This window comes from Festucalex cinctus, chromosome 1 (genome assembly GCF_051991245.1).
Source record: "Festucalex cinctus isolate MCC-2025b chromosome 1, RoL_Fcin_1.0, whole genome shotgun sequence".
NCBI lineage: Eukaryota > Metazoa > Chordata > Actinopteri > Syngnathiformes > Syngnathidae > Festucalex > Festucalex cinctus.
In genome coordinates, this window is record NC_135411.1 from 20672996 (window position 1) to 20696899 (window position 23904).

Below are 23904 nucleotides of genomic sequence, written 5' to 3' on the forward strand. Positions count from 1 at the left end.
ATCTTTTTAATGAAAATTGACATTTTTAAGGAGGTCATCTTACCCCGTTCTCCTCGGCCTACAACTTTGTTTTTTGGTGAGGGGCAGGTGAGGGCTGGAACGAATTAATGACATTTCCATTCATTTTAATGGGAAATTAAGATTTGAGGTCCAAGTAATTTGAGTTACGAGCTTGTTACCAGAACAGATTAAACTCATATCTCGAGGCACCACTGTACCTGAATACAAGAGGAAAATGGAATGCTCACTTTATCTAGGTTGCTACCTTGCTGTATGCTAGCATACCATTTGTTAGCATTTGATGAGTTCTCATTAGAAATAGTATCTGATGACAGCGCTGGATGTAGAAATTATCTGATTAAAATCTTGATTAATGTGCTTTAGTAATATTTGCACTCTGTTATCTTGCTATATGTTTGTATACCAACTATTAGCATGTTAACATTTTAATTGTTATTGCTAGCATGTTAGCATTTATCCAGTTGTGTCTAAACAAAAAGCCAATTATGGTGAAATTAAAGCTCACTGAACAAATAATTGGGCTAACTCCCCCCCAAGTCTCAACATTTCAGCATGATTGTTTTGTTCCTGCACCACCAAGGAACGCCAAGATCGCCGCTTCTGATCGCGTAAAGGCGGGAGTGGCGGGCGAGCAGCTGTGGCTCAAGATCAACGCACCCACCGAGAAGGACAAGGGCAAATACACCATCGACCTCTTTGATGGCAAGGACGGGGTCAAGCGCGTTGTTGAACTGTCTGGACAAGGTGACATTTTTTTGTTTCAAATTAAATTCTCTGGTTATTTGTTATTCGATATCATAAACATGTGCGTGTGATTCCCTCGTGCAGCATGGGAGGAAGCGTTTGAGGAATTCCAAAGGCTCAAGTGAGTAAACAAACTCATGTGATTGAGTGCAAATAAATGCTTCCAAGTGGCCTGAACTGAATATAACCTCCTCTGAGTGCTTTCAGAGTGCATTTCCTGCCAGTGCACACATTTTTTTGTCTTTCGAGAAGCTTCTGACATTGTGACTCTCCTTCCTTCCTTTTGTAGGGCAGCAGCCATCGCAGAAAGAAGTAAGTTAAGCTTGTGCCAGAACACGTCACTTTCTTGCAAACTTTTTTTCTTCCCGAGTTATGACATTCATTTATTTCACAATTATTTGGAAGCATCTACGTATCAGACAACTTGAAATATCATTAAAAGGACTCAACCTAGCACACATGTAAACAAATACCAAACAAATTGTCCCGTCTTTGTATTTTTTGTTTAGATCGTGCTCGTGTCATTGGAGGCCTGCCAGACGTGGTTGCTATCCAAGAGGGCAAGGTAATCTAATCTGGCTTCTTTCCTATTACATTACCTCTGTTCTTCACTTCGTATTTTGTTCTCCTCCAGTCTCTTAATCTGACCGGCAACGTGTGGGGTGAGCCCACGCCTGAGGTGAGCTGGACCAAGAACGAGCGGGAGCTAGTGACTAGCGAGCGCTACGTGCTCAAGTTCGAGCAGGGCAAGTACGCCAGCATCGCCATCGCCTCCGTCACCCGTGCCGACTCGGGCAAGTACGCATTGGTGGTGCGCAATAAGTACGGAACGGAGGCCGGCCAGTTTACGGTCAGCGTGTACAACCCGGAGGATGATGAAAACTTTGAGGCGGGGAAGAAGTAGGACTGAGGGTGGAAAGTGGAAGAGCGAATAGTCGGGTGATTGACGGCAACACAAAGGCAAGCAAAGCAGTGTGTTCTTAGCACGTCAGTATTTTAAGCAACCTTTAAAAATATGTTGGTACTGTGAAGAATGGAAAAACAATAAAAGAACTTCAGATATTGTCATCTGTTTGTTTTGTCATTGGGAAACTATGACATCTACATCAACCTTCAAATCACGGGCAAAAAAAATGGGCCGCCGAAGCGTTGCTGAGTAATTCGACAGACAACTCAAACATCAAGGTGCTGTTAGAAAAAGCTCCCAAACCCTCCTTGTATTCCTTCCAAATTTTACAAGTATTATTATTTTTTTAAAAACATTTTTGTATTTTTCATCTAATATTTTTACATTTTGTGTATGGCAAATTTTGGGGCATGCTAATGCCAAAAGAATTGTCAGAAGCAAAATAGCAGCTGACCCCAAGTGGCCACAACAATAAGAAGAACTTGTCGGTACTGCACACAAATTCAACAGATAAGAACCTGAGGAATAGTGTAGGGGAATGTTGTTTTTCCAGGGCCAGTGAAGGAAAATGATCAACTATCATTAAGTGTTTACTCGTGTCTAAATTCAGTTGAAGTCATGTCACACTTCATAATGCAAGCTTCAATTGATTCCTAGATGAATAATTCAATTGGCTTAAAATCAGAAGACATCTCAAGTTGACTACGTAAGTCATACATGTATGAAAGCAACCCAGAGTACTTGGGAAAAAACACGCAAGCACTGCCTCAACATAAAACTCTTGGAAGGCTGGGATTCAAAACCAGAACCTCTTGACTCTGAGGTACATGAGTAAAACACAAACCTTTTTGACTAAACATATGGGTCGAAATAAAATTACACAAAAAATGAGCAAAATAAAGGCAAAATATTTTATAAAACTAGCTGTCAAAATACAAAATTATAATGAAAAATCCCAAACTAGCAGCTGGAAAATACACATTTGAAGATAATACAAAAAATATGAGCACAAAAAACACTAGAAAATAAAACACAAACATACATGGGAAAATGCACAAATAGTTAAAAAATATATACGTATATTAGAAAATCCATCCATCCATTTTCTTGATCGCTTAATCCTCACAAAGGTCGTGGGGGGTGCTGGAGCCTATCCAAGCTGGCTTAGGGCAGTAGGCGGGGTACACCCCGAACTGGCTGCCAGCCAATCGCAGCGCACACAGAGACAAACAACCATCCACGCTCACAACCACACCTCTGGACAATTCAGAGTAGTCAATTAACCTGCCATGCATGTCTTTGGAATGTGGGAGGAGACCGGAGTGCCAGGAGGAGACATGCAAACTTCACCCAGGAAGGCCGAAGCCTGGACTTGAACCTGCATCCTCAGTACTGGGAGGCAGACTCAATCACCATGCCGCCCTATATTGGAAAATATTGGAGAAAAACATATAGGCCTAAGGAAATAATAGACAGCAATAATGGAGGGAAATTACACAAATATCAGAATATACAAAAAACAAAAAAACAATAGTGGAACCAAATAAAGTTGACGAAATGACCTAGAAAATACCAAGAACTCGAAAAATATGTCTACATATAGCACACACGTATTATTATTTGGGGAATTTGTATAGGTGTGTGCGTTGTGTTTTCACCGTCCCGTCATCATCATCATCTTCATCATCTGGGAGCTCCACTAGGCACTATAGCCCTCTCCTCCCCCCCTCACCCGATGCCCAGCTCGGTGGTCCCAGCCGCGGGCGAGTCAGCCGGTCGGGGAGGTTCGGGAGCCCGGAGGAGGGGGTGGAGAAGTAGTAGTAGTAGTAATAGTTCCACCCACGGGGACGAGGAAGACATGGAGGACACGGGGACTCGCTGATAAACAAACCTCCACTGAAGACAACAGAAGGTAGATTGACATAAATATATTTATTTCTTTTTGTTTTTAAGAGGAAAATGCCTATTTACGGCGACGTTTGTCATGTTGTCACATCACCGAGGCAGCTAGCGGTATAGTTAGCATCGAAGCTAGCTGACATGTTTTTTTCCCCAGCTCCGAATGATTCAGCTGGTGTAATCGATTCGGGGAATTTTGTTGTAAAATAAACGCGCTTATACGAGTAAAAAGCGCTTGTTTTGGGAGGTGAACAGAGAGCGTGTGTCGCTTATTACCGGCTGACATTTAACGGTGAAGCTCTACGTGAAGTAAACAGCAGCTAGCCGACGGACGACCACGGCTCATTCATTTTGGGCTTCTTCCATTTCAACTTGCCTCACTCGTGTCTCAAACGTCCACCATTAGCCACCGCAGCAGAGTTTTTTTCCCCTCCCACCTTGGTCCCTTTTTGTCCTTTCCCACAAAACCAGTCGTGACGTTGAAATACCGCTGTGACGTTCGTGAGCCATGTTAGCTTTAATATGTTCATATACTAGCTGTATTTGCCTTTTTTTTTTTTTTTTTTTAAAGTTTATATTTGTACAATATGAGGCGCATTTGTGTGGGGAGTCGGTGGGAGCAATCTGAAGCCTCGAAAGGGCCACATAACAAGTAAGTGATAGCTTCTGTAGCTTCTCAAAGTTTGGTTCTCTTTTTGGATTTTGGACTTTTTTATTATTATTATTATTTTTTTAATTTAATATAGTAGCATTTCCCCAGTTATTCGAGCTGCCAGACTATTAGGCAATGATGATGTGCTATCTGTTGAGACATTACCAAGTATATATCCTGGGAAAGAATCACTATCCAAAAACATTGAAATATTCATTCTGCTCACTATAATCCCTCAAGAGGTGGAGCAAGGGTGCCTTGCTCAAGGGCACCTGACAGTAGAAGGCAGACTAGCATCACTCCAACAACTATTTGCCGTTTTTTGTCTGACGCAAGACATGAACCCTCTGGTTTTAAATAAAAAAAAAAAAAAATCACTACAGAGAATTACTGCTGTCATTTCAAACTCATTTTATATTACTTGTTAAAAATAAATGTTTGAAGGATCATTTGATTAAAAATGATTTTTTTTTCTGCAAGTGCTTTACCAAGTTCATACTCACTTTGTTACGGGATCATCATTTACATACAACCCATTTGAAGTTCTTGAGTTCAATGAAATATTCACCTCGTGTATTTTATGAAACTGACATTACACTGGAGATCAACATTAGATGTTTTCAGTAAAAACCTTTTGGCAAACAACGGAGGTAGTGGAGTTCAAGCTCAACATTGACATTCTCACTCAGGCATTTCATGCAATTTTGTGTCACAGGAGCCTTACTGTTTCCTAATCAGTTACACAAGACTAAGCCAGTCAAAAATGTCTTCGTCAGCACATATGAGCCAATATTTCTAAATGTGTTGAAGATATTTCTGTCACAGCGCGTGACATCTGCAACACCCTACTAGACTTCCCTGAATGCAGTACGGTAAGCAGCCTTTTTGGAAGCAAAACAAACAATGTTGCTGTCCCTTTTACTTTTGTCTAGTCAGGGAGAGCATTTCAGTGCGCAAAGGGTTTGGTTCTGATTTTATGTTGGCACTTCTCTTTTTTTTTGTGTGTGTTCCTGTTCCAATGAGCCTGAGAGGACTCTGATACCGACCAGTGTCTCTGATACCGACCAGTGTTTTGTCAACAAATGACGTTTACTTGGCTCTTCTGTGGCTGGTGTGGTTCATTTGAGTCTATTTGCTTGTGCTGCTATTTGTTTTATTTTGGTAGGTTTCTACTTCCTGTGTTAATTCCCATTCCAATTGTTTGACAAAACTCTAGGCTTGTATCGAACAACTGTTTGCCAACAATTTACATTGTTTTGGATTTTCCCTGACTGGAGTTGCACATATGAGTCCATCTGTTTGTGCTTCTTCAGGTTTTATTTTGGTAGGTTCCTAAACTTCCTACTATTTAGTTCCAGGTGACTCTATGGGGCTCTGAAATCATATTATATCAAAAACTTTTTGTCACAAGAAGGCTTTGATTTAGATCTTCTGACTGATATGCATTTGTGTCCATCTTGGTCTTGCTCTTTGTAATATGTTGATAGAGTTTGTCTATAGGGCTGCACGCTATTGAAAAATCATGCGATATAGTTGCTGAATATAGCGATATCGATATTTAACATGAACCTAAAGAAATGCCATTTTTATTGTCGAATGAAAGAATTACATTTTTCATGCAGCAAAATAAACAAACTCAATATCTTCTTAATTGATTAATTGTAATTATCTCCCGATAATGTTCAGCTATTGGATGGCGGTGCACATTTTAGTTAGCGGTTGACTGGTCAAATTCAGATAAAAGAATAAAATTCCACATAAAACTTATTGCATGTCTTTGCGATATGCATATTGAATGGGCCAATATTGCGATATCGATTTTTTTTTTTTTAAATATATATATATTGTTTAGCACTATTTGTCTTCCTATTTTTTGTTCATTTGGCTCTGACTCTCGGCTGGTGTCAAGTAACTTGGTTAACAAAGCACATTGATTTAGATCTTAACTGACTGGTGTGTGCACATGTGAGTAAATTTGTTTGTTTGTTTTTTGTTTTTTTGTTTTTTGTTTTTTTGTTTTTGTTTGTTTGTTTTTAAGTTTTATTTTTGTAGTTCTTCCTGTTTTTGTTCCTGTTGACTGATAGCACTCTCAGCTGGTACTGACTTTTTTTTTTTCTTTCTTTTTTTTTTTTTTTTTTTTTTTGTCAACAGAGGACTTTGATATGGATCTAATGTGTAACTGGTTTGTTTTGCGTTTAAGTCCACCTGTTTGGCCAGGTTTAATTTTAGTAGGTGTTTACTTCCTGCTTTTGTTATCTTCTCTTTCTTGTCTTTCATTTGAACTGTACCGTTTACCAAGAAGGAGCACTGAGTCAAGAAAATGGAGTCTGATTATGTTAGCATCTCATGCTGGCAGGCATCTTGTGCATGCCTTTTGGGTTTTTTTTTTAAAACAAAAATAAAAAAAAGTTAGTATTCTGTTACAACTTTTAAAATTTTGTTCATGGTTGCTTTCATACAAATTTATGTGACGGTTAATGTTTAAAGAAGAGCTTCCACTTTGTTTTTCATGTTGCTGTCAATAATTTGAGAAGTGGTGTTGTCCGTCTGTCGCTCTATTTCCATTCAACACACTTGCTGATGGTGTAACCTCAAGATCAAATGAGTGCAACGTGATCGTTGTGTGTTTTGCTTAGGTTTCTATTGTCAGCCTTCTAGGACAGATTGTTGTTGTCCCACAATCAATAACCAATTGCACGCGGCTGTGGTACATCGCAGCACAAACAACAGTAATATTGTTAGGTTAAATATATGCTTAGTATGACTCAAGTGTTTTCTAATTTAGACATTTCAAAACATTCCAAATACAAACAGGATTTGCTTAATTCTGGAAGGTTGGGTATGCTTGATAAACAGTGGTGCCTTGAGATATGATGAGTGACGTAACTTACAAGTCTTTCGTGATAGGAGCAACCGTGCAAGGTAAAAAAAACACGGACCCGTCGCCATGGGCGGGCCTTGGGGATCCGTGCCCGCCCTGTCAGTCAGCCGTGCCCGCCCTAGCAAGATGACTCACCAACTATTCGTCCTATCAGTCACGTAAACTTGCGCCTTCTGTTTTAAGTAAAGCATGGCGTGCCAGCCAACCACATACCTCCTTTCAAGTTTGGCTGTGATTGACAACTAAGCGAGCCAATGACAATCAGGATCAGGAGGGATGGGGTGGGGTGGGGGGGAGACGCGTGCTCTGCAGACGTGCCTTAGCCAAATCTACTTCCGCGTAGATAGTGCGCATTTGCCGGCTGGCGCTGGGACAAAGACTGAGCAGTGAGCACGTCGTGCCGCTTTAATGGAAGCCACCAAATGCCAAACCTCGATCCAGGATGACACAGTTGACATCAATGGGAATCCTGAGTCCACTGGTTACGTTTACAAGTGAGTGTCAAACTTTTATTTTAATTAGTCAAGCCACACAGCACGGATGAATTGTAGCAATACACAGTATGCGGTTAACAGACCCAAGCAGTCACACGTACACAACAACTATGTACTACTACATTGTACTGCAACTGCTTTAGTGATAAATAATTTTATATTTATCACTAAAGCAGTTGCAGTACAATGTGAGTTGAATTCTCTTTTTTTATTGCCAAGTTTGTTCATGTTGATGACTGTCACCAAGTTCTACTTAAAAAAAAAAAAAAAAAAAAAGCACTTTACACATCCTTTTGGATTGATATTCTGCTTAGTTTTTCACTGAACCCATATGTTGTTTCTGTATATCATCGACATAACAACCTTATTTCTAAATCACTGTAAAACAGCCATTGCTGCATACAAAGTGCTGTGCATGGAATAGAAATTCGTCTTTTAGTAGACACAAGTGAAATAAAATAACACAAAATAAAATTAATTAGAGTAAATATAAGTAGATAAGTATACACGCAAATAAAATACTAAAAAAAAAAAAATCTGTATAAGTATATAAATAAAATAACACAAAATACAGAAGGCACCATAAAAAAAGTAAAATGATGTGAAATCTCATGCTGAGTCAAAGATCAAAGAATAGAGATGTCTGGCAAAAATGAAAGGAAATTTTGTCCATATCGTACAGCCCTAATCCAACACGCAAATGAAGGCAACTGCTCGCCAATTCCAGATAGAAGGGGTTGGGTCACAGAGTCATTCATTCGGACATAGTTGTTTACAGAAGTGAAGAGTGGATTTGTTTCAAATGCACTTTTGAGTTGAATAAATGCAAAATGAACTACACATTTTTTTTTCAGTTTGTCTTTTAGATTTCAGAACAAACTCCCGCTTTTAAGTGACAGAAAATATTTCTGAACACTTTTGCAGTTGTCACAATGCCGCTGTTCAACCTGATGAACATTAGATTTAGGTTGATAAAGTGTGCCCCCCAAAAAAAGGTAATGCTACAATTTCTTTCTGGTGACGGGTCTGAAAAAACAAAAAAACAAAACAAAAAACTTCACAGTGTGTGTTGTGGAGCAGTCTGATGTGTGCCGCACATGTAAAATGAAATAATCGTATTATGCATGATGTGTCTCCGAATTTGCGCACAGGGCGCTTCTCAGCGGTGACCAATCAAAACACATTCTCCAGGCAAATGATTTGAAAATGATTATTGCTCGTCATTACTCGTCCTTTAAGTGATGAGGCGCCACTGCTGCTTGTTATGGCTTGTTGCTGGTTCTTAAGTTACGTCATTCAATCTTTCCCTCCACTTACTACACCAGCATGTGTGATATTACTGACAGGAGAATACAAAGTTTTATTTTTTTATATAGTCTATGTATGTTGTATTTAATTATCAAGCAGTTCAGTGTTTAAAGGGATCGTTCGGCTTTTTTAACATGAATCTCAATTTGATCCTCACCTCCCGTGTGTGCGATGGTGACACCAGTTCTGGTCCGGCGTTGGACGAGAGGAAAATAGTCCAGCAAGCTGGCTGGGGTCTCGGAAATAAAGCGTTTTTCTTCTAAAAACTATTGGCTTCAAAAGCGTGATACATTTCCATCAAAATACTCTTTCCTGAATAAAGTCAGACGCCATTACCGCCAGCCACTACTTTTCTGTTCGTTCGTATCATTGCGCGGCGCCCTGTAGAGTGCTAACCGACGCACTGCAGCCAGCTAGCTGATACTTCCGCCTTCGAAAAGGCCAACATCTTCCAGCGGAAGGATCAGCTGGCAGCAGTGCGTCAATTCGCTGTCTACAGGGCGCAGCGCAGTGATACGAACGAACAGAAAAGTAGTGGCTGGCGGTAATGGCGTCTGACTTTTTTCAGGAAAGAGTATTGTGATGGAAATGTATCACACTTTTGAAAACAAATAGTTTTTAGAAGAAAAACGCTTTATTTACGACACCCCAGCCAGCTTGCTGGACTATTTTCGTCTCGTCCAACGCCGGACCAGAACTGGTGTCACCGAACGCTGTCAGGGGTAAGTCAGTGCTGATCGCACACACGGGAAGTGAGGATCAAATTCAGATTCATGTTAAAAAAAAAAGCCGAACGATCCCTTTAAGAAGTGCAGTCCACTTGTTGACATATCGTTTCATGCAACACAAAAGGTTTGACGTTTGCTTGCATTATTGTTAAAAATATATAATCTGTGATTTAATTTGATTTCTTACAAATTTATAGTATATTATATCCATAATATCTTTACGCCACACTTGTGTCATAAATATGCTTACAAGACTGTCAAAGTACTTAAATTTACACCTGTAATTATAGTAAATAAAATCTTTCATATTAATGAATACTTAATTTGTGTTTAAATTCATATATTAATGTATAATAGAGCTGATCACTATTAGATTATTTTCCAAAATTTTTCCCCCATTAATCTTGAGTTAGGAGAGTAGTCATGGAACAAATGAAAACTCATATCTAAGGCACCAATGTATAAATGTAGGAGTACCTTGTGAAACCCCGAAGTTGTACAATTGGAAATTAATGAGGAAAAAAGTATTTTTATTTTTTATTTTTTATTTTTATTTTTATTTTTTTTCTTCCCCCAGGTATATGAGCTGTATGTTTTGCTTCTTCTTTGGTAGTTGCTTGAACGTGAAACTTTTTTCCATAGAAGTAATGTCAAGAATCTGTTTGATGGTCAAACTTTTGTAAAACATGAAGTAACTCTTCATTTTAAATTCTCATCTGTAATATGTGCAATACAGATGCAGCTGTAGTATTAAAACCAGAAGCAGCACACAAGACACAAGCATAAATCAATGTACTATTCATGTACAATTATTGTGCATTTATTTCTGTAGAGACTTGTTTTGTATGGTACAGAAGCACATAAAGGTTCCACACAGAACGGATATAAGAAAGCTTAACTGCCACACGGCTACTCTGCAAACAGAGTGCAGCTTGTCCTCTGGTTATACAGACTATTTCTATTTCTGTTGCTTCCCAAGGGGGAAAGAAGGACTGAAAATATGAACAAATCGGGGGTGCTGGAACAGATTGTTTTCCCCCATAGAGGTTCCAGTGCACATGTCTTTCCAGCTGTGTAACTTGATATACAATGAACAATTGGGCTCATTTTAGCACACTGTACTGGTATGTAAATGGAATAATCCCTCAGGGATTATACCTTCTTACACTCATGGTCCTGTATTTGCCATCACATATTTTGGATGGTAATAGCCATAGTTTGTCCAATTAGCAGCAACAAAAATCCATAAACTACCCAGATAGTCACAATAACAAGCAGACGCAGCAATGATCATACCGTTCATGTGACAGTGTGTACAAGAACGTCACACCACAGAGTACACCTTGTTATCAGGGGGAAAAACACTGCGTAGCGAGTGTCGCCTTATCAGCCGTCACCACCTGAAAGCTGCCATCTCATTGGCTCAATTCTTAGGAGCCTGTCTGCTGGCAGAGGGGAAAAAAACACTCATCATCAACCATGAATTATAAAGTTTATGACAGCATTACACAAGAGTGCGATGAACTAACGAGGCGATAAGTCGTGGGGATAAATAAAGACTACGTTCAGGATGTTTGATTTAAGTGATACAACACGCGCGTGGTGGTCATGGTGGCGTGTCATGAGACCTTGTGGACACCATGAAGAGACAAAGATGTTCAGAAGCCACCAGCACGGAGGACAACACTGACAGCAGTGAGCTAGATGACCTATCACCACTCAAGTCATCTTGGTCCTTGGTGAGTCAGTTTACGGCACATTTCCATCGAAGGATGTTGATCTGGGATGGTTGTTGAGTGTTTGGACTAGAACTTATGGCTGACTTTACTTCCAGGACCGAATGAAGACTGTTATTCCGGTTCAACAATCTTTTGCATACTCACTATCATTTGATAGTTGAATACATTTACTTCTGCTGTTCGGACACTTTGCAAATGGTAGACCCAAGGGCACTTTTTAGCTCCAGAGACTACAAGACACCAATTACTGAACAGTCTTCGCTTGAATAAAGTTGTCATTTGACTAATATTTGGGAGGAAGCTCAGTACACTTTGTGTTTAGCACACTTAAAGGCTGTCTGAGACTGCCGTGCTGGGGGTGCATAATTTTCTGCAAATTTTCTTTCTCACAGGGCCTTTATACGAATATTAAACGTTTTTTTTTTTTTTTTTCATCTTGCAAGGTAAAAAAAATTAAAAAAAATCACCATGTATGTGCTACTTGAGCTGTGTCCAATCAAAACACATCCTCGGACCACATGATTTGAAGATAGCACCCATAAGCCAAGTTGACAGTGGCTATATATTAGCCGAGCGGGTAAAATTGATGTGGCCAGATGTTGCCTTGTCCAGTTTCATGAATTAAACTGAAGATACTGACAAAATGATGTTACACTTGGCACTTCATTTATATAGTGCTTTTCCACCTTACAGCCCCTCAAAGCGCTTTACATTTTGACTACCTATTCACCTACTGATGATACAGCATCAGGAGCAATTGGGGGTTCAGTATCTTGCTTAAGGATACTTCAACAGGGTCACAATGGCATGGGATCAAACCCACAACCTCTGGGTTGGGAGACAACCACCATACTACTGAGGCACGCCACCCCTTGGTATTGATGAATCGTCATCCTCGAATCTTGGAATAAATGCTGGCACTCATTCCTGTTTTTGAAATTGGAAGATCATAAGCAGTAGGGCTCAAAGGTGTCTTTGAGTAAATCAAGTACCACTTGTGTAAAGTCAAGTACTGCTTGTGTTTGTTGAAAAATAAATAAGAGAATCTTGAGAAAATAATTAAATCGCAGTGTTGAGGTCAAGAAAAGACAATGCCATTCTTTTTCAAAATCTTTCAACCTTTCTCATCATCATTAATTGAAACATTTCCTCTATGTTTCTATTATTTCATAGCGTTCGCCATCTTGTTTATTTGTGGGTTGCATTGCAACTTGCCCACGTAGCACATTGCCACTGTTGCACACATGCTTTTCATCTCCCTCATGCCTAATCTCTGAACTAAAGGTCAGCGTGAGATGTAAACATTTCAGGTTATGTCAACAAAGGCAGTGGGGTTTACAGGTCCCACTAAACTAGACACTTGCCTGACTCACCGTCTTTGTTTGCTTCCTTTTGTAACATCACCACATTGCTGTTGGGTATAAGTACAGTAGTCAGTTTGTAATTCAGCAGATTTTCCTCTGGGTTTTTATTCGTCGTAAACCTGTCCAGCTCACTAACTGTTGCACTTTGCTCGCAGGTGGACACCATGAATTACGTGGGTCAGCTAGCCGGGCAGGTGCTGGTCACTGTCAAGGAGCTGTACAAGGGGATCAACCAGGCCACGCTGTCTGGGTGTATCGATGTCGTGGTCGTCCGCCAGCGGGACGGCACCTACCAGTGTTCGCCCTTCCATGTGCGCTTCGGCAAGCTGGGTGTGTTGCGTTCCAAAGAGAAAGTGGTGAGTTCCCTTGACGGTTAAAGATGTTTGCTCAAGATCACATGATCACTATTTATGAGTTTTCTGTTTTATGGCAAGTCATCAAACCTCACGTGCTCCAGCACCAGATGATAACAAACATTAAAATCTCAGACAATTAAATGTTGCCTATATCTACTGTATTTAATATACCTGGTTCAAATTTGGGAGACAGAAGTAACCTTTAAGTCTAGGATTTTTTATTTTTTATTTTTATTTTTTTTGAAGGATCGCTGGAAATGCCCAAAATGACCCAAAGATAGAGCCAACCTTTTGCTATCTAATTGAGCAGCAGTTATTTGTTATAATAAAAATTAGCTGTGATTAGCACAAAATCGAGAACCGAACCAAACCATAGATTTTGTGAACCATACCTGTTACCACCTAAAATTATAGGGTCAACTTTGCCCCCAATGCCTTCCAACATCGCCCCCATTTCTGTTTTGGTGCTACGTGTGCATTGCAGCAACATGTGTAAGGGTGGGGGGAAAAAAATCAGGCTTTTGTGGGCTTTGTCTTCCTCTCTTTAGACATTTTTGTATGACTCACTTGTGGTAGTATTTTTCTTTCTTGGCCTAGATCAATGGTCTCTGGGTTGGATAAGTGAGAGGTTGGTACTTTCTCAGCAGCTTCCTAGAATGCTGATGAACTCGTAGAAATGAATGAATGAGCCGTTGCCATGGCAACAAGCACTACAACTTGAATGCGTGGGCAGGAGAGGAAACAGCAGGGGGAAAAAGGCCGCCTGCGGCTGAGGGCTAGTTTTGCAACTGGCCTACTATGTCTCATCTTTTGGTGCACCAAAAATAAAGACATGGGTGATTATAAAACATACTTGCGCAACTTTGCAGTGATAGATATAAGACTTCTGATGCATGTGAGCTGTCACTTGCTTGGCAGGATTAAAGAGGGCCCTCATTTATTCTGCCTCATTAGTTAATTAGGATGTTAAACTCGGCCGTCATCCCTTGCCTTGCATAAATTCCTGCATAGGGCCCAGAGGGTGGCAAATTAAATCTTGTGACTGGTGAGCGAGCCCCACTTTTGCAGCATGTTGATGTCGTGGTTAGCACATCTGCTTCACAGTCGTGAGGATGTGGCTAATCAAATCAGGGTTTCCTTACACTTTCTAAAAATATCTTTGTTCAGCTTATTGAAGATTAAAATTTGGCTATTCACGTCTCTTATGTTGATTTATGGTCCTCGTGATGTGTCTATTTTTTTCTTGTCCAGATTGACATTGAAGTGAATGGCGAGCCCGTAGAGTTGCAAATGAAACTCGGCGACAATGGCGAGGCTTTTTTCGTTCAGGAAACCAAGCAGCAGAATGTAAGTATGACACAGTATGATTATTTTTCAAAGTTTGATCCAGTGCCCTTTTTTTCCTCCAATTGTGTGACATCCATTCTCACGACAAACACCAACCTTGAGTCTGCAGGATGTGGTTGCTGTCAATCTTTTTTGGCTGCAATACCCTCACAATATATCTGTGCAAAATATGGATTTGTTTACAGATAGTTTGGTGTCTGGAGTGTTTGCTCAGTGCCCACCTGTTGAGATACTAAGTCAAAACAAACCCACTGGGCAGATATCTGCTCTTTGATAGCCAGAAGCTAAGTAGAGCTGCACTGTTGTTGTTGCTGGGTTCACAGATTAGCGTTAGTTTCTGATATGTGCCACATGCAGGAATGTTTGAAGAAGTTGATGACTTGGCGACAGGGAGGTACATATATTTGTCAATGCCAGTTGTAGAGCTGCAATCAGTCATTATTTTGACAATCAATTAATCATTTAGTTATCTTGTTTAATTTAAAATGGTCCAAATCCTTTGAATTTCAGCCTCTAAACAGAAAATATTCCGTATATATTTAATATTTCTGAAGTCCTCCATGAAAGCAGACTGATTACATTTGTGTTTGTTCAAGACATTTCCAATCATACTATTTTTACAACATCTTTGCCTTTTTCTTGACATATCACAAACCAAACCAGTAACTGATTCATAGCTAGTTTATCCATCCACCATTTTCTTAACCGCTTACTCCTTACAAGGCTCGCGGGGGTGCTCGAGCCTATCCCAGCCGGCTTCGGGCCGTAGGCGGGGTATTCCCGGAACTGGTTGCCAGGGCACAGGGCACATAGAGACGAACAACCACTCACACCTAGGGACAATTCAGAGCGCCCAATTATGTCTTTGGAATGTGGGAGGAGACCGGAGTACCCGGAGAAGACCCACGCAGGCACGGGGAGAACATGCAAACTCCACCCAGGAAGGCCAAAGCCTGTATGCGATCTTGCGTCCTCGGTACTGGGAGGCGGACGTGCTAACCAGTCATTCACTGTGTCGCCTCAGCTAATTTATATTTGTGTATTTTCTGTCCTGTCCTGTTTTGGAACAACGGGATGAAAATTAAAACATGTTTTGTTTTGTTTTGTTTTTCAGAGACTAATTGACAAAATAAACTACACTTTTACCCATTATTAAAATAATAACTATTAGCAGACAGCCCAGTAAATTGACAAGGACATGTGTTATTTGCCTTGGTGACAAAGTACTGCCTCCACGAGTGAAAAAGACTTGATGCTTTTATTGTGTTTATGGGTTTTCGCCTTGTTTTCTTCATGCTCTGACCTAGTAGTAAGGCAAGGCAAGGCAAGGCAAGTTTATTTGTATAGCACATTTCATACACAAGGCAACTCAATGTGCTTTACACGAGGAAAGACAACACATAAGCATCAAGAAACAGTAGTTAACATTCAGAGGAAGAAAAATAAATGAAAATAGGTTACAAACTAACAATCTTAAAACATTATTCAACAAACTTTAAAAAATTTAACATAAGGAAGTTTAAAATGATAATGATAAAAATAAAAATAAAAATAAAAATAATAATTAAAAAAACACTTAATTAAAGCTGTTTAAAAGTCCCTAATCAAAGGTATAAGAAAAAAGCAAAGTTTTTAACCTCGATTTAAAAGCATTTACACTCGGGGCTGACTTCACTTCTGTTGGTAGCCTATTCCATCTGTGTGCAGCATAATAGCTAAATGCAGCTTCACCATGTTTGCTTCGAACTCTGGGTTCCACTAGTTGGCCCAAGTCTGTAGATCTCAGAGCCCTGCTGGGCTTGTACTCAATTAGCATTTCTTGGATATATTCAGGACCCAAACCATTGTAGCCACATAGTAGCCACCCACATCCTCCTTGCTCTGCCCCATGTCATCATGGTAATGAGAGCTGTGCTTGGCTTTCATTTGTGCCTTGTCTGTCCTCCAGCAGATTGTCCCCGCCCACCTCGCCACATCACCGATCCCGACAGAGAGCCACCTTTTTTGGATCTCAGAGGTGGAGCATCGGTCATCAAAAAACTTGGAAGACGATAACCCGGCTGACCAGGAAGACCCACCAGATCCGCCGTCTCCCGCCAGCGTGTCGACGAAAAAGAAGAAAAAACGGCGGAAGAAGCACAAAGGAGACCCCCGCAGAGAAGAGCTGACTCCCCCCATGTCGGTCACCCCCACTGTTGCTGCTAACACACCTGCTGCTACGACCAACGAGGAGATGTTTGAGATGGACCTCAGCTCTGACGAGGACGCCTCAGTGCCTCATGTGTCCAGATCGCCTTCAGTGACCACAATACGAGATGTTGACCCCAGACTACCTGCGGCCAGGCATAACTTGGATGGTTACGCATTGTCAGATGGCGACTGGACAACAAATGACAGGTGGCTTCTTGGCTATTTGCAAAGATTTAATGTACGAGAATGAGAATGTGCTGTAGTCTCTCACGGAAGTGAAGCCACAATCGCAGTAAAAATGTTAATGTAAAACACATTCAATGCAAAACAATCAGATGAAATACAGCAAGCATGATATAAGCTAGAAGTGCCTTCTTGTACTGCTGGACCTTTGTAAATAGGCCACTGTGCATGATACATGGCTCGAGCGTTTGCACTTGTCTGTGAAAAACTGGTTCCAACTCCCAATCATAATGTGTAGCTCCACCCTTGCACAGGCGTTTGTACAAACAAGAGTGCCAATTAATGGCAAGACTATATAGCACGGTAGCACCTATAGAAAATAACTGATCCTTATGTATGTATGTCTTTGTACCATCAGCCATGGCTTATCCCAAGCCTTTTCTCCAAGGAGTGACTCTGAACTGATGGTGAGGCCCTCGGAGACTTTGCTACGAGCCGAGTCACACATGCAGTGGACTTGGGGAGAGTTTCCGGAAACAACCAGGGTAAGAACACAATCTTGAAAATGATATTTTGCTTGGATAGTGAGTGTTGAAAAATGGTGTTTCTCCCTCTCCTTGGATTGCCAACATCTAGGTGACCAAAAAGGACAAAGCAGAGCTATTCAAAACAATGACCATCACCCCTTCCGAGAGCACCCATTTCCGCGTTATCCTCAGCTCCGAGGCAATGGAGGACTACGGTGAAACGGATGACGGCGACCATCCTGTATGCGCCATCGTCAAGCCCGAGCCGCGTACGCTCACGAACATCTCCACTACCACATGTGAGAGTCCCACCACTCTCACGGGGCCCGCGGATGTGCTGCCGTACAACATGGTCACCTCCACCCCTGGCAACAGCCAGCAGAGTGACTCGCCCTCTAAGAAGAAAGGTAGCTTTGACTTATTGTTCGGCATAAGTCAGGTTGGGTGATTAATCACTTTTATCGATAAATTTCAGTATCGCTTAGAATTATTTTTTGTACAGGTTTCGTAGTGTAAAGTGTGTCTTTGCTGACATGTAGGCCTACTGCTTGCATGAAAATGGTTGCCCGCATAGATGAGTTTTTGCTTTGATGGGCCCAAAATCAAAATCAGTGTTGATACCTTAACGATTTCCTTGCTATAAGGAGCGACTTTTCCAACCCCTTCCGACTATTTAGGCTATATATACTATATTTAGCTATTTTTATAGCTTGTTGTTTTGAATGTCATTGCCATTTGATATTACTATAAGCAAAAGTGAAAAGTTGATTAAAATCAGAAACACGATTTCTGTCAAATCAATTAACACCAAATTGTCCAGCTCAAGTCGTAAACTGGTGACGAATTGCTGTGTTGATTGCAGGTGTACCGAAGAGGAGCCACCATCAAGGTCCCGAGGACATCTACCTGGATGACCTAACTGCACTTGAGCCCGATGTAGCTGCCAGATACTTTCCTAAGAGGTTAGAACTCTGACAGTGTAAAGAAGAAGTAATACGTCATTTTACCTCATGTTCTCTTGCCGCAGCGAGGCCGAGGCAGCCGGAAAGCACTGGATGGAAACAGAGATTCCCTCAGGTTCGCAGTCGCCGCAGTCAGTCGGCAGCGCTGCGGCCGACAGTGGCACCGAGTGTCTGTCAGATTCAGCCAGCGACCTCCCGGACGTCACACTGTCGCTGTGCGGCGGCCTGACAGAGAATGCAGAGATATCCAAAGGTAATGGAAGTGCACTTCAGCCCTCTCGAGTTGTCATGGTTACAAAAACCATACTTGGGTCTGGATACCCAGCAGTAAATCGGGTGGGGTGAGCAAAGCCTTTTAGAACTCCTGCAACTGTTCTCTCTTCAGAAAAGTTCATGGAGCACATCATCACCTACCACGAATTTGCTGAGAATCCAGCAATTATAGATAACCCCAACCTTGTTGTAAAGATAGGAAATAGGTAAGTGTTCCTTGTTCTCAACACTCAAATAAACACAACCGACTAATGCGGTAAATAACTGGTTCTCAACTCTTTTTAATCCTTATAGGTATTATAACTGGACTCTTGCTGCCCCCTTGATTCTAAGTCTACAAGCATTTCAGAAGAATTTACCAAAGGTAATTAGAAGTTATTACTGTGTGCACACACACACACTACTATTGCCACTGTCAGGAATTTGAACACTGCCTCGTATGATGCAGGCTACAGAGGAGGCCTGGGTGAAGGAGAAGATGCCAAAGAAGTCGGGCCGCTGGTGGTTCTGGCGAAAACGGGCAGACAGTGCAATCAAGCAGGTTTGCGTGAAGTTTGACAACATTTTTGTTTTAGTTTGTATAAAGTAGCGTTATAGATGTATTTCCATTTTATTGCAGTCTGAGACTAAGCTTGAAACCAAGGAAGAGTCTCAGTCGGCGGAGGAAGGACCTGCCATGACGCAGGAAAAACTCACCTTACTGTAAGTGCAGGTCTCTTATAACAAATCACATATTGTTTGCATATTTTTGCAGTTAATTTAATCAAATACATGTATCCTTTATAGGACTAAAAACACTGACTCGTCCAGCGATGAAGAGGGCAAGGAGGTGAGCGCTGCGTCGTGTCAGGAGAGACACCATGTTAACGACAGTCAACAGCATCTTGGTGCACACGCCTACAGGAAATCGCTGCGCCTCTCTTCTGATCAGATTGTGAGTATGCTTATAAATTGTATCGATTACACTTGTTAAACAACATGGTATGAGGGGGTGAAAATACAACAAGAAGCAACGTCAAGTTATTTCTTTTGTTAGTATGGCACTCCATCTGCTGGCTGGAATTGGCACTTGCCTCATTCAATATTATTAGCTGAAGTTGCTGGATGGCTTTTTATGAAAGTAGATTGATAGTTCGATTAGATAGACTGATGGGGGGTCTTAGATTGCTGTGACCTGATATTACATATAGTATCATATTGTTTTTAAATTGCCATTATTAAAGCATCAGTACTGAAAACTTGGGGGGGGGGGGCATAGAAAAGTTGGTTTTATTAATGCAAGTTATTTTTAAGAGCACAGTCTGTCAATATACTTTGCACATCGACTTAATTTGCTTAGCATCATTTCAGAGATACCGCCACACAATAGATTGTGAGTAACTTCTGAGCTCTACCTTTGGTCATTGTTTATTTCTTATGTTTCTATTTATTTATTCAACTTGTAGATGAAAGTAGAGCAGGAAAAGCTTGGCTGTTGTTTCTGTCACATCTGATTGGGAAAATCTGCTCACAGCTGATCACTGTAATTGACCTGAAATTGATCATGATCACTATTAAGTCGCCCAGCCCGAATCTGAAAACATTTTTAACATTATAGTATCAGTTGTTTCACCATTTTTATGCTCATCCTACCAGGCCAGTCTGAAACTGAAGGAAGGCCCCAATGACGTAACGTTCAGCATCACCACACAATACCAAGGTACGTGCCGCTGTGAGGGCACCATCTATCTGTGGAACTGGGACGACAAAGTCATCATCTCCGACATCGACGGAACCATCACCAAGTAGGCCCCACAACAAGACACTGACATGCACTCCACACTAAATTTTCATGGGGGGGGAAAGCAAACAAAACACAAATATCCTGTAGACAAACAAATACCATTAAAATGGTCTGGTAGTATAAACTCTTTTCAAGGCATACAGTAAGGTGCAAAGAATTAAAATAATTACAACACGGTGCTTAAAAAAGTATGCCTACCATTTATCCAGTAGAAATATAGTAATTAAATTACCTGTTTTAAGAACACCAGATGGTCAACTTGTTCTGAATGCCTGACTGTGACTATGTTTACAAGTAGTCAGTAGCCCTTTCGAAACCGGAATATTAGCTTGAATCTGGTTACGCGAGGCCACGTAAACACCTACAAAGACCTGAATATACTCATTCTGTTTATATATATATATATAAAAAAAAACAATCGGGCAGCTCGGTTACTCATCTTCAAACCCAAATATTTGGTCATATAAGCACGTATCAGAATACCTCTATTGAACGGAACATTTGTTTGTGTTCTGCACATGTCCTGTCTGCATGGAATCTTGATCTTTTGAGTACAGTAATTATTTGTATGCTCTGCTTTTGGCGTACATGCCGCTGGAAATATACAAGCAGAGGAAAATAAACTTGGTGGAACTCAGAACTCAGCAGCCTAGAACCACACATTTGGAGCGAGGAGGAAACAGACTACTTTATTATCATCATTATTATTGTTGTGAGAGGCATTCGAAAGTAAGAAGCGGAAATGACGTTTATTTGTTTCATGACATTTTCCGTGCACTGCGGTATAGATATGGCTATTCCAATTGATCACAATTTGCATATATTCAGGAGTAACTCTGTCTGCTCATGCATGCTAAACGGGTTATTCCGAATGCTTCAGAAACCAACTTTTAACTTAAACCGAATATGAGCTGTAAATGAAGTGAATGAAAATAGACATTTAAATTGATGCAATCATATTATGTAGTGAAGGAAAAATAAACGACAACATTTCCTCATGGCTACAAGGTATTTCTAGCGTTAGTTGGACCAAGGATGGAAATGTTCTTTCTGCTATATCTGGTGCAAGCATCTCTGCATGTCTTTTGATGCTGATTAATGTATGGGGAAAACATCTACAATATACCGTTACAAAGTACAACGGCCCTTTTATATTGTATCTATGATACACAGTTGTGCTCATAAGTTTACATTTCTTGGGGTATGTAAACGTGTGCACGGTGTATATCACCATTCAGCACTAGTTGTCAAACATACGTTGCGCTCATAAGTTTTCATATATTGCACAACTCTATTATGATTTAATGTGCCCATGTACAGAGGTGTCTAATTTTCTATTTTCTACATAGTTTAATTGAGAGTGGGATATAATGACAAGAACCCCCATATAAAAAAAACGGCTCTTTCCCTCGAGTTACCTTTTAGATGAAGGCAATTATATGCTAAGATGTTATGATGCATTTTCTCAAGTAACTAAATTGCTCTCGACATGTTTACTGCTCTCAAAATAGCACATATTCTCTCATTTTAATAAGATTTCTGTTTACGCATTCATCTTTTAATTAGCTTAAAGCTCACCTCTGACTTACAACTGATGTCGTCTTCCATTTCCTCGATCGGCGAAGGCACATAGATGGCCCGCACATCAAACGAGCCCGATTGATTGTGGCTTATTATCCGGCGTGACCCCGCAAGAGACTCGTGACATGTGGCTTCCGTTAGTGTGCCGCTCACAAGGCTCCATAATGAGCTCATTTGCATTTGAGACGCTCCAGCCTTTCCCACGCACAGCTAATCTTACTTTATACAAGAACACTGCATTATATTCTCTCTCATGGTTGCTTCACTTAGTTTCTGTCGCTTTCAGGTCCGACGTGTTTGGACAGATCCTGCCACAGCTTGGGAAGGACTGGACCCACCAGGGGATCGCCAAGCTTTATCACTCAGTAGCCGAGTAAGTGCGCAACAACGGGTTTGATTCACGGTTTTCACGCTGCAGTGTTTGCCTCTGCTGTGGCCCAGCATTTCCTGTATGAGGGTTGCTTGAACAGACATGCTTTATTATGATTTTTTTTTTTTACACAATATAGAAGAATTCCCAGATGTCTTAATAAAAGGTTTCGGACATTTTTCTGCCACAATGCGCCAATGAGAAAGAATAACAGAACACTTAAGGGATACTTGACTCATTGAGATATTTTCAACAGTAAGATGATATTACCCATTCATCTATTGTCTTGACCGCTTATTCCTCACAAGGGTCGCAGGGGGTGCTGGAGCCTATCTCAGCTGGCTTTGGGCAATAGGCGGGAGACACCCGGAACTGGTTGCCAGTCAATCGCAGAAGATATTATTATTTTATCTATAATTAATGTGATAGCTTCATTATTTTAAATTTAAACATAATACCTTTAAAAACTAATTTTGCTACTTGCTGTCGATTGAAGATGACATAACCTGTGCTCAGGAAACAGGTAACAACCAATCATGGCTCAGTTTTCTGACCAAAACTGCAAAACAGGTGAGCCAAGATTGGTCCTTACCTATTTTCTCAACACAGGTGCTTCCATCCTATCTTCTTTTCTGCCGTCCTTCTTTCCTACATTCAGACACATTTCTTATTTTACATCCCATGTTACTTTGCTTAAAACCTCTTTCGTTTGTCCTTCATTACCTGTCCAATACTACTTTTTACTTCAGAATCTTACTTAACATTTTTAATTATTATTTTTGTTTTTAAAGTGTGTACCTGCTTTTTTCCCGCACCTTTTATATGTTAAGAAAAAGGGCCTACATCAGCTTTGTGTTATAGTTTGCAAACCAATTGATTATTAGCGTGATTCATCAATCCATTTCCAGGGCTGGCGTTTGGACGCTTCCTGGTATATAATAATGAAGATTCTCTGTAAAGAATCTGTTTCACTTTTAGAATGCTCGGATATAGCCGATCTAATTAGGGTGCTATTCTTAGTGTTTTCTCTTTCCCTCGCCATCGGCAGGAACGGCTACAAGTTCCTGTACTGCTCAGCTCGTGCCATCGGCATGGCGGACATGACGAGGGGCTACCTGCAGTGGGTCAACGATGGTGGCACCATCCTTCCCCGTGGGCCCCTCATGCTGTCCCCTAGCAGCCTCTTCTCTGCCTTTCACAGGTAAACCGCAAACACAAATATCTCCAGTGTAATCTATCAGATCACGTGGTCATTCTGTGTTCCAGTTTGTATAAATGCCTCTCTCATACACCTCCTCTTTTTTTTTTCTTTTTTTTTTTTTTTTACCAGGGGAAAAAAGTAGCTAATTATCAACATTGTGGTTAATTGATTATTTGAGCTCCGCTGCTAACCAAAACGGCAGCACTGGCAACAGCATTTGTATTCCAGTAGACTCTACTATGTGTTTGCTAACCAATGTAGTGTTAGTCCACATAAATGTTATTGTAGCCATATTATTTTGTTGTAAACTATGGTTTCACTTGATATGATTTGTAACATAACCCCTATCATTGCTTAATACAGTGAACTCCTTCAATTCACATGGAATCGGGAC

At 40.7% G+C, this 23904-nt stretch overlaps 2 protein-coding genes and 1 long non-coding RNA gene across 7 annotated transcripts in view; 2 read left to right on the forward strand and 1 right to left on the reverse strand.

Annotated features, from left to right (window-relative positions):
• Positions 1 to 1763, forward strand: part of myom1a (myomesin 1a (skelemin)) — a 30066-nt gene extending 28303 nt beyond the window's left edge. Inside the window, exons 33-37 of the mRNA XM_077522347.1 lie at positions 602 to 765; positions 850 to 886; positions 1055 to 1077; positions 1275 to 1330; positions 1400 to 1763. Of these exons, the coding sequence (XP_077378473.1) occupies positions 602 to 765; positions 850 to 886; positions 1055 to 1077; positions 1275 to 1330; positions 1400 to 1669 (550 nt within the window). The 3' untranslated portion in view covers positions 1670 to 1763. The remainder of the gene's footprint in view (positions 1 to 601; positions 766 to 849; positions 887 to 1054; positions 1078 to 1274; positions 1331 to 1399) is intronic.
• Positions 1764 to 2560: 797 nt separating this feature from the next.
• Positions 2561 to 4470, reverse strand: LOC144019347 (uncharacterized). Its single transcript, XR_013283634.1, has 2 exons — positions 3848 to 4470; positions 2561 to 3568 (listed from the first exon to the last, which is right to left on the reverse strand). It is a non-coding gene; the product is annotated as an uncharacterized LOC144019347 (long non-coding RNA).
• lpin2 (lipin 2) overlaps positions 3320 to 23904 on the forward strand; it is a 27942-nt gene continuing 7357 nt past the window's right edge. The window contains exons 1-16 of one of the 5 annotated variants that reach the window (XM_077522284.1): positions 3320 to 3584; positions 12893 to 13093; positions 14345 to 14440; positions 16389 to 16837; positions 17232 to 17358; positions 17450 to 17747; positions 18203 to 18302; positions 18368 to 18555; positions 18688 to 18781; positions 18870 to 18939; positions 19024 to 19116; positions 19195 to 19277; positions 19362 to 19509; positions 20211 to 20359; positions 22226 to 22312; positions 23358 to 23510. In XM_077522284.1, coding sequence (XP_077378410.1) covers positions 12902 to 13093; positions 14345 to 14440; positions 16389 to 16837; positions 17232 to 17358; positions 17450 to 17747; positions 18203 to 18302; positions 18368 to 18555; positions 18688 to 18781; positions 18870 to 18939; positions 19024 to 19116; positions 19195 to 19277; positions 19362 to 19509; positions 20211 to 20359; positions 22226 to 22312; positions 23358 to 23510 — 2327 coding nt within the window. In that variant the 5' untranslated portion in view covers positions 3320 to 3584; positions 12893 to 12901. Of the gene's footprint in view, positions 3585 to 3789; positions 4224 to 7437; positions 7599 to 11026; positions 11374 to 12892; positions 13094 to 14344; positions 14441 to 16388; positions 16838 to 17231; positions 17359 to 17449; positions 17748 to 18202; positions 18303 to 18367; positions 18556 to 18687; positions 18782 to 18869; positions 18940 to 19023; positions 19117 to 19194; positions 19278 to 19361; positions 19510 to 20210; positions 20360 to 22225; positions 22313 to 23357; positions 23511 to 23904 lie in introns of those variants that run through there. The other 4 variants (XM_077522293.1, XM_077522303.1, XM_077522266.1 and 1 more) reach the window with 4 other exon arrangements.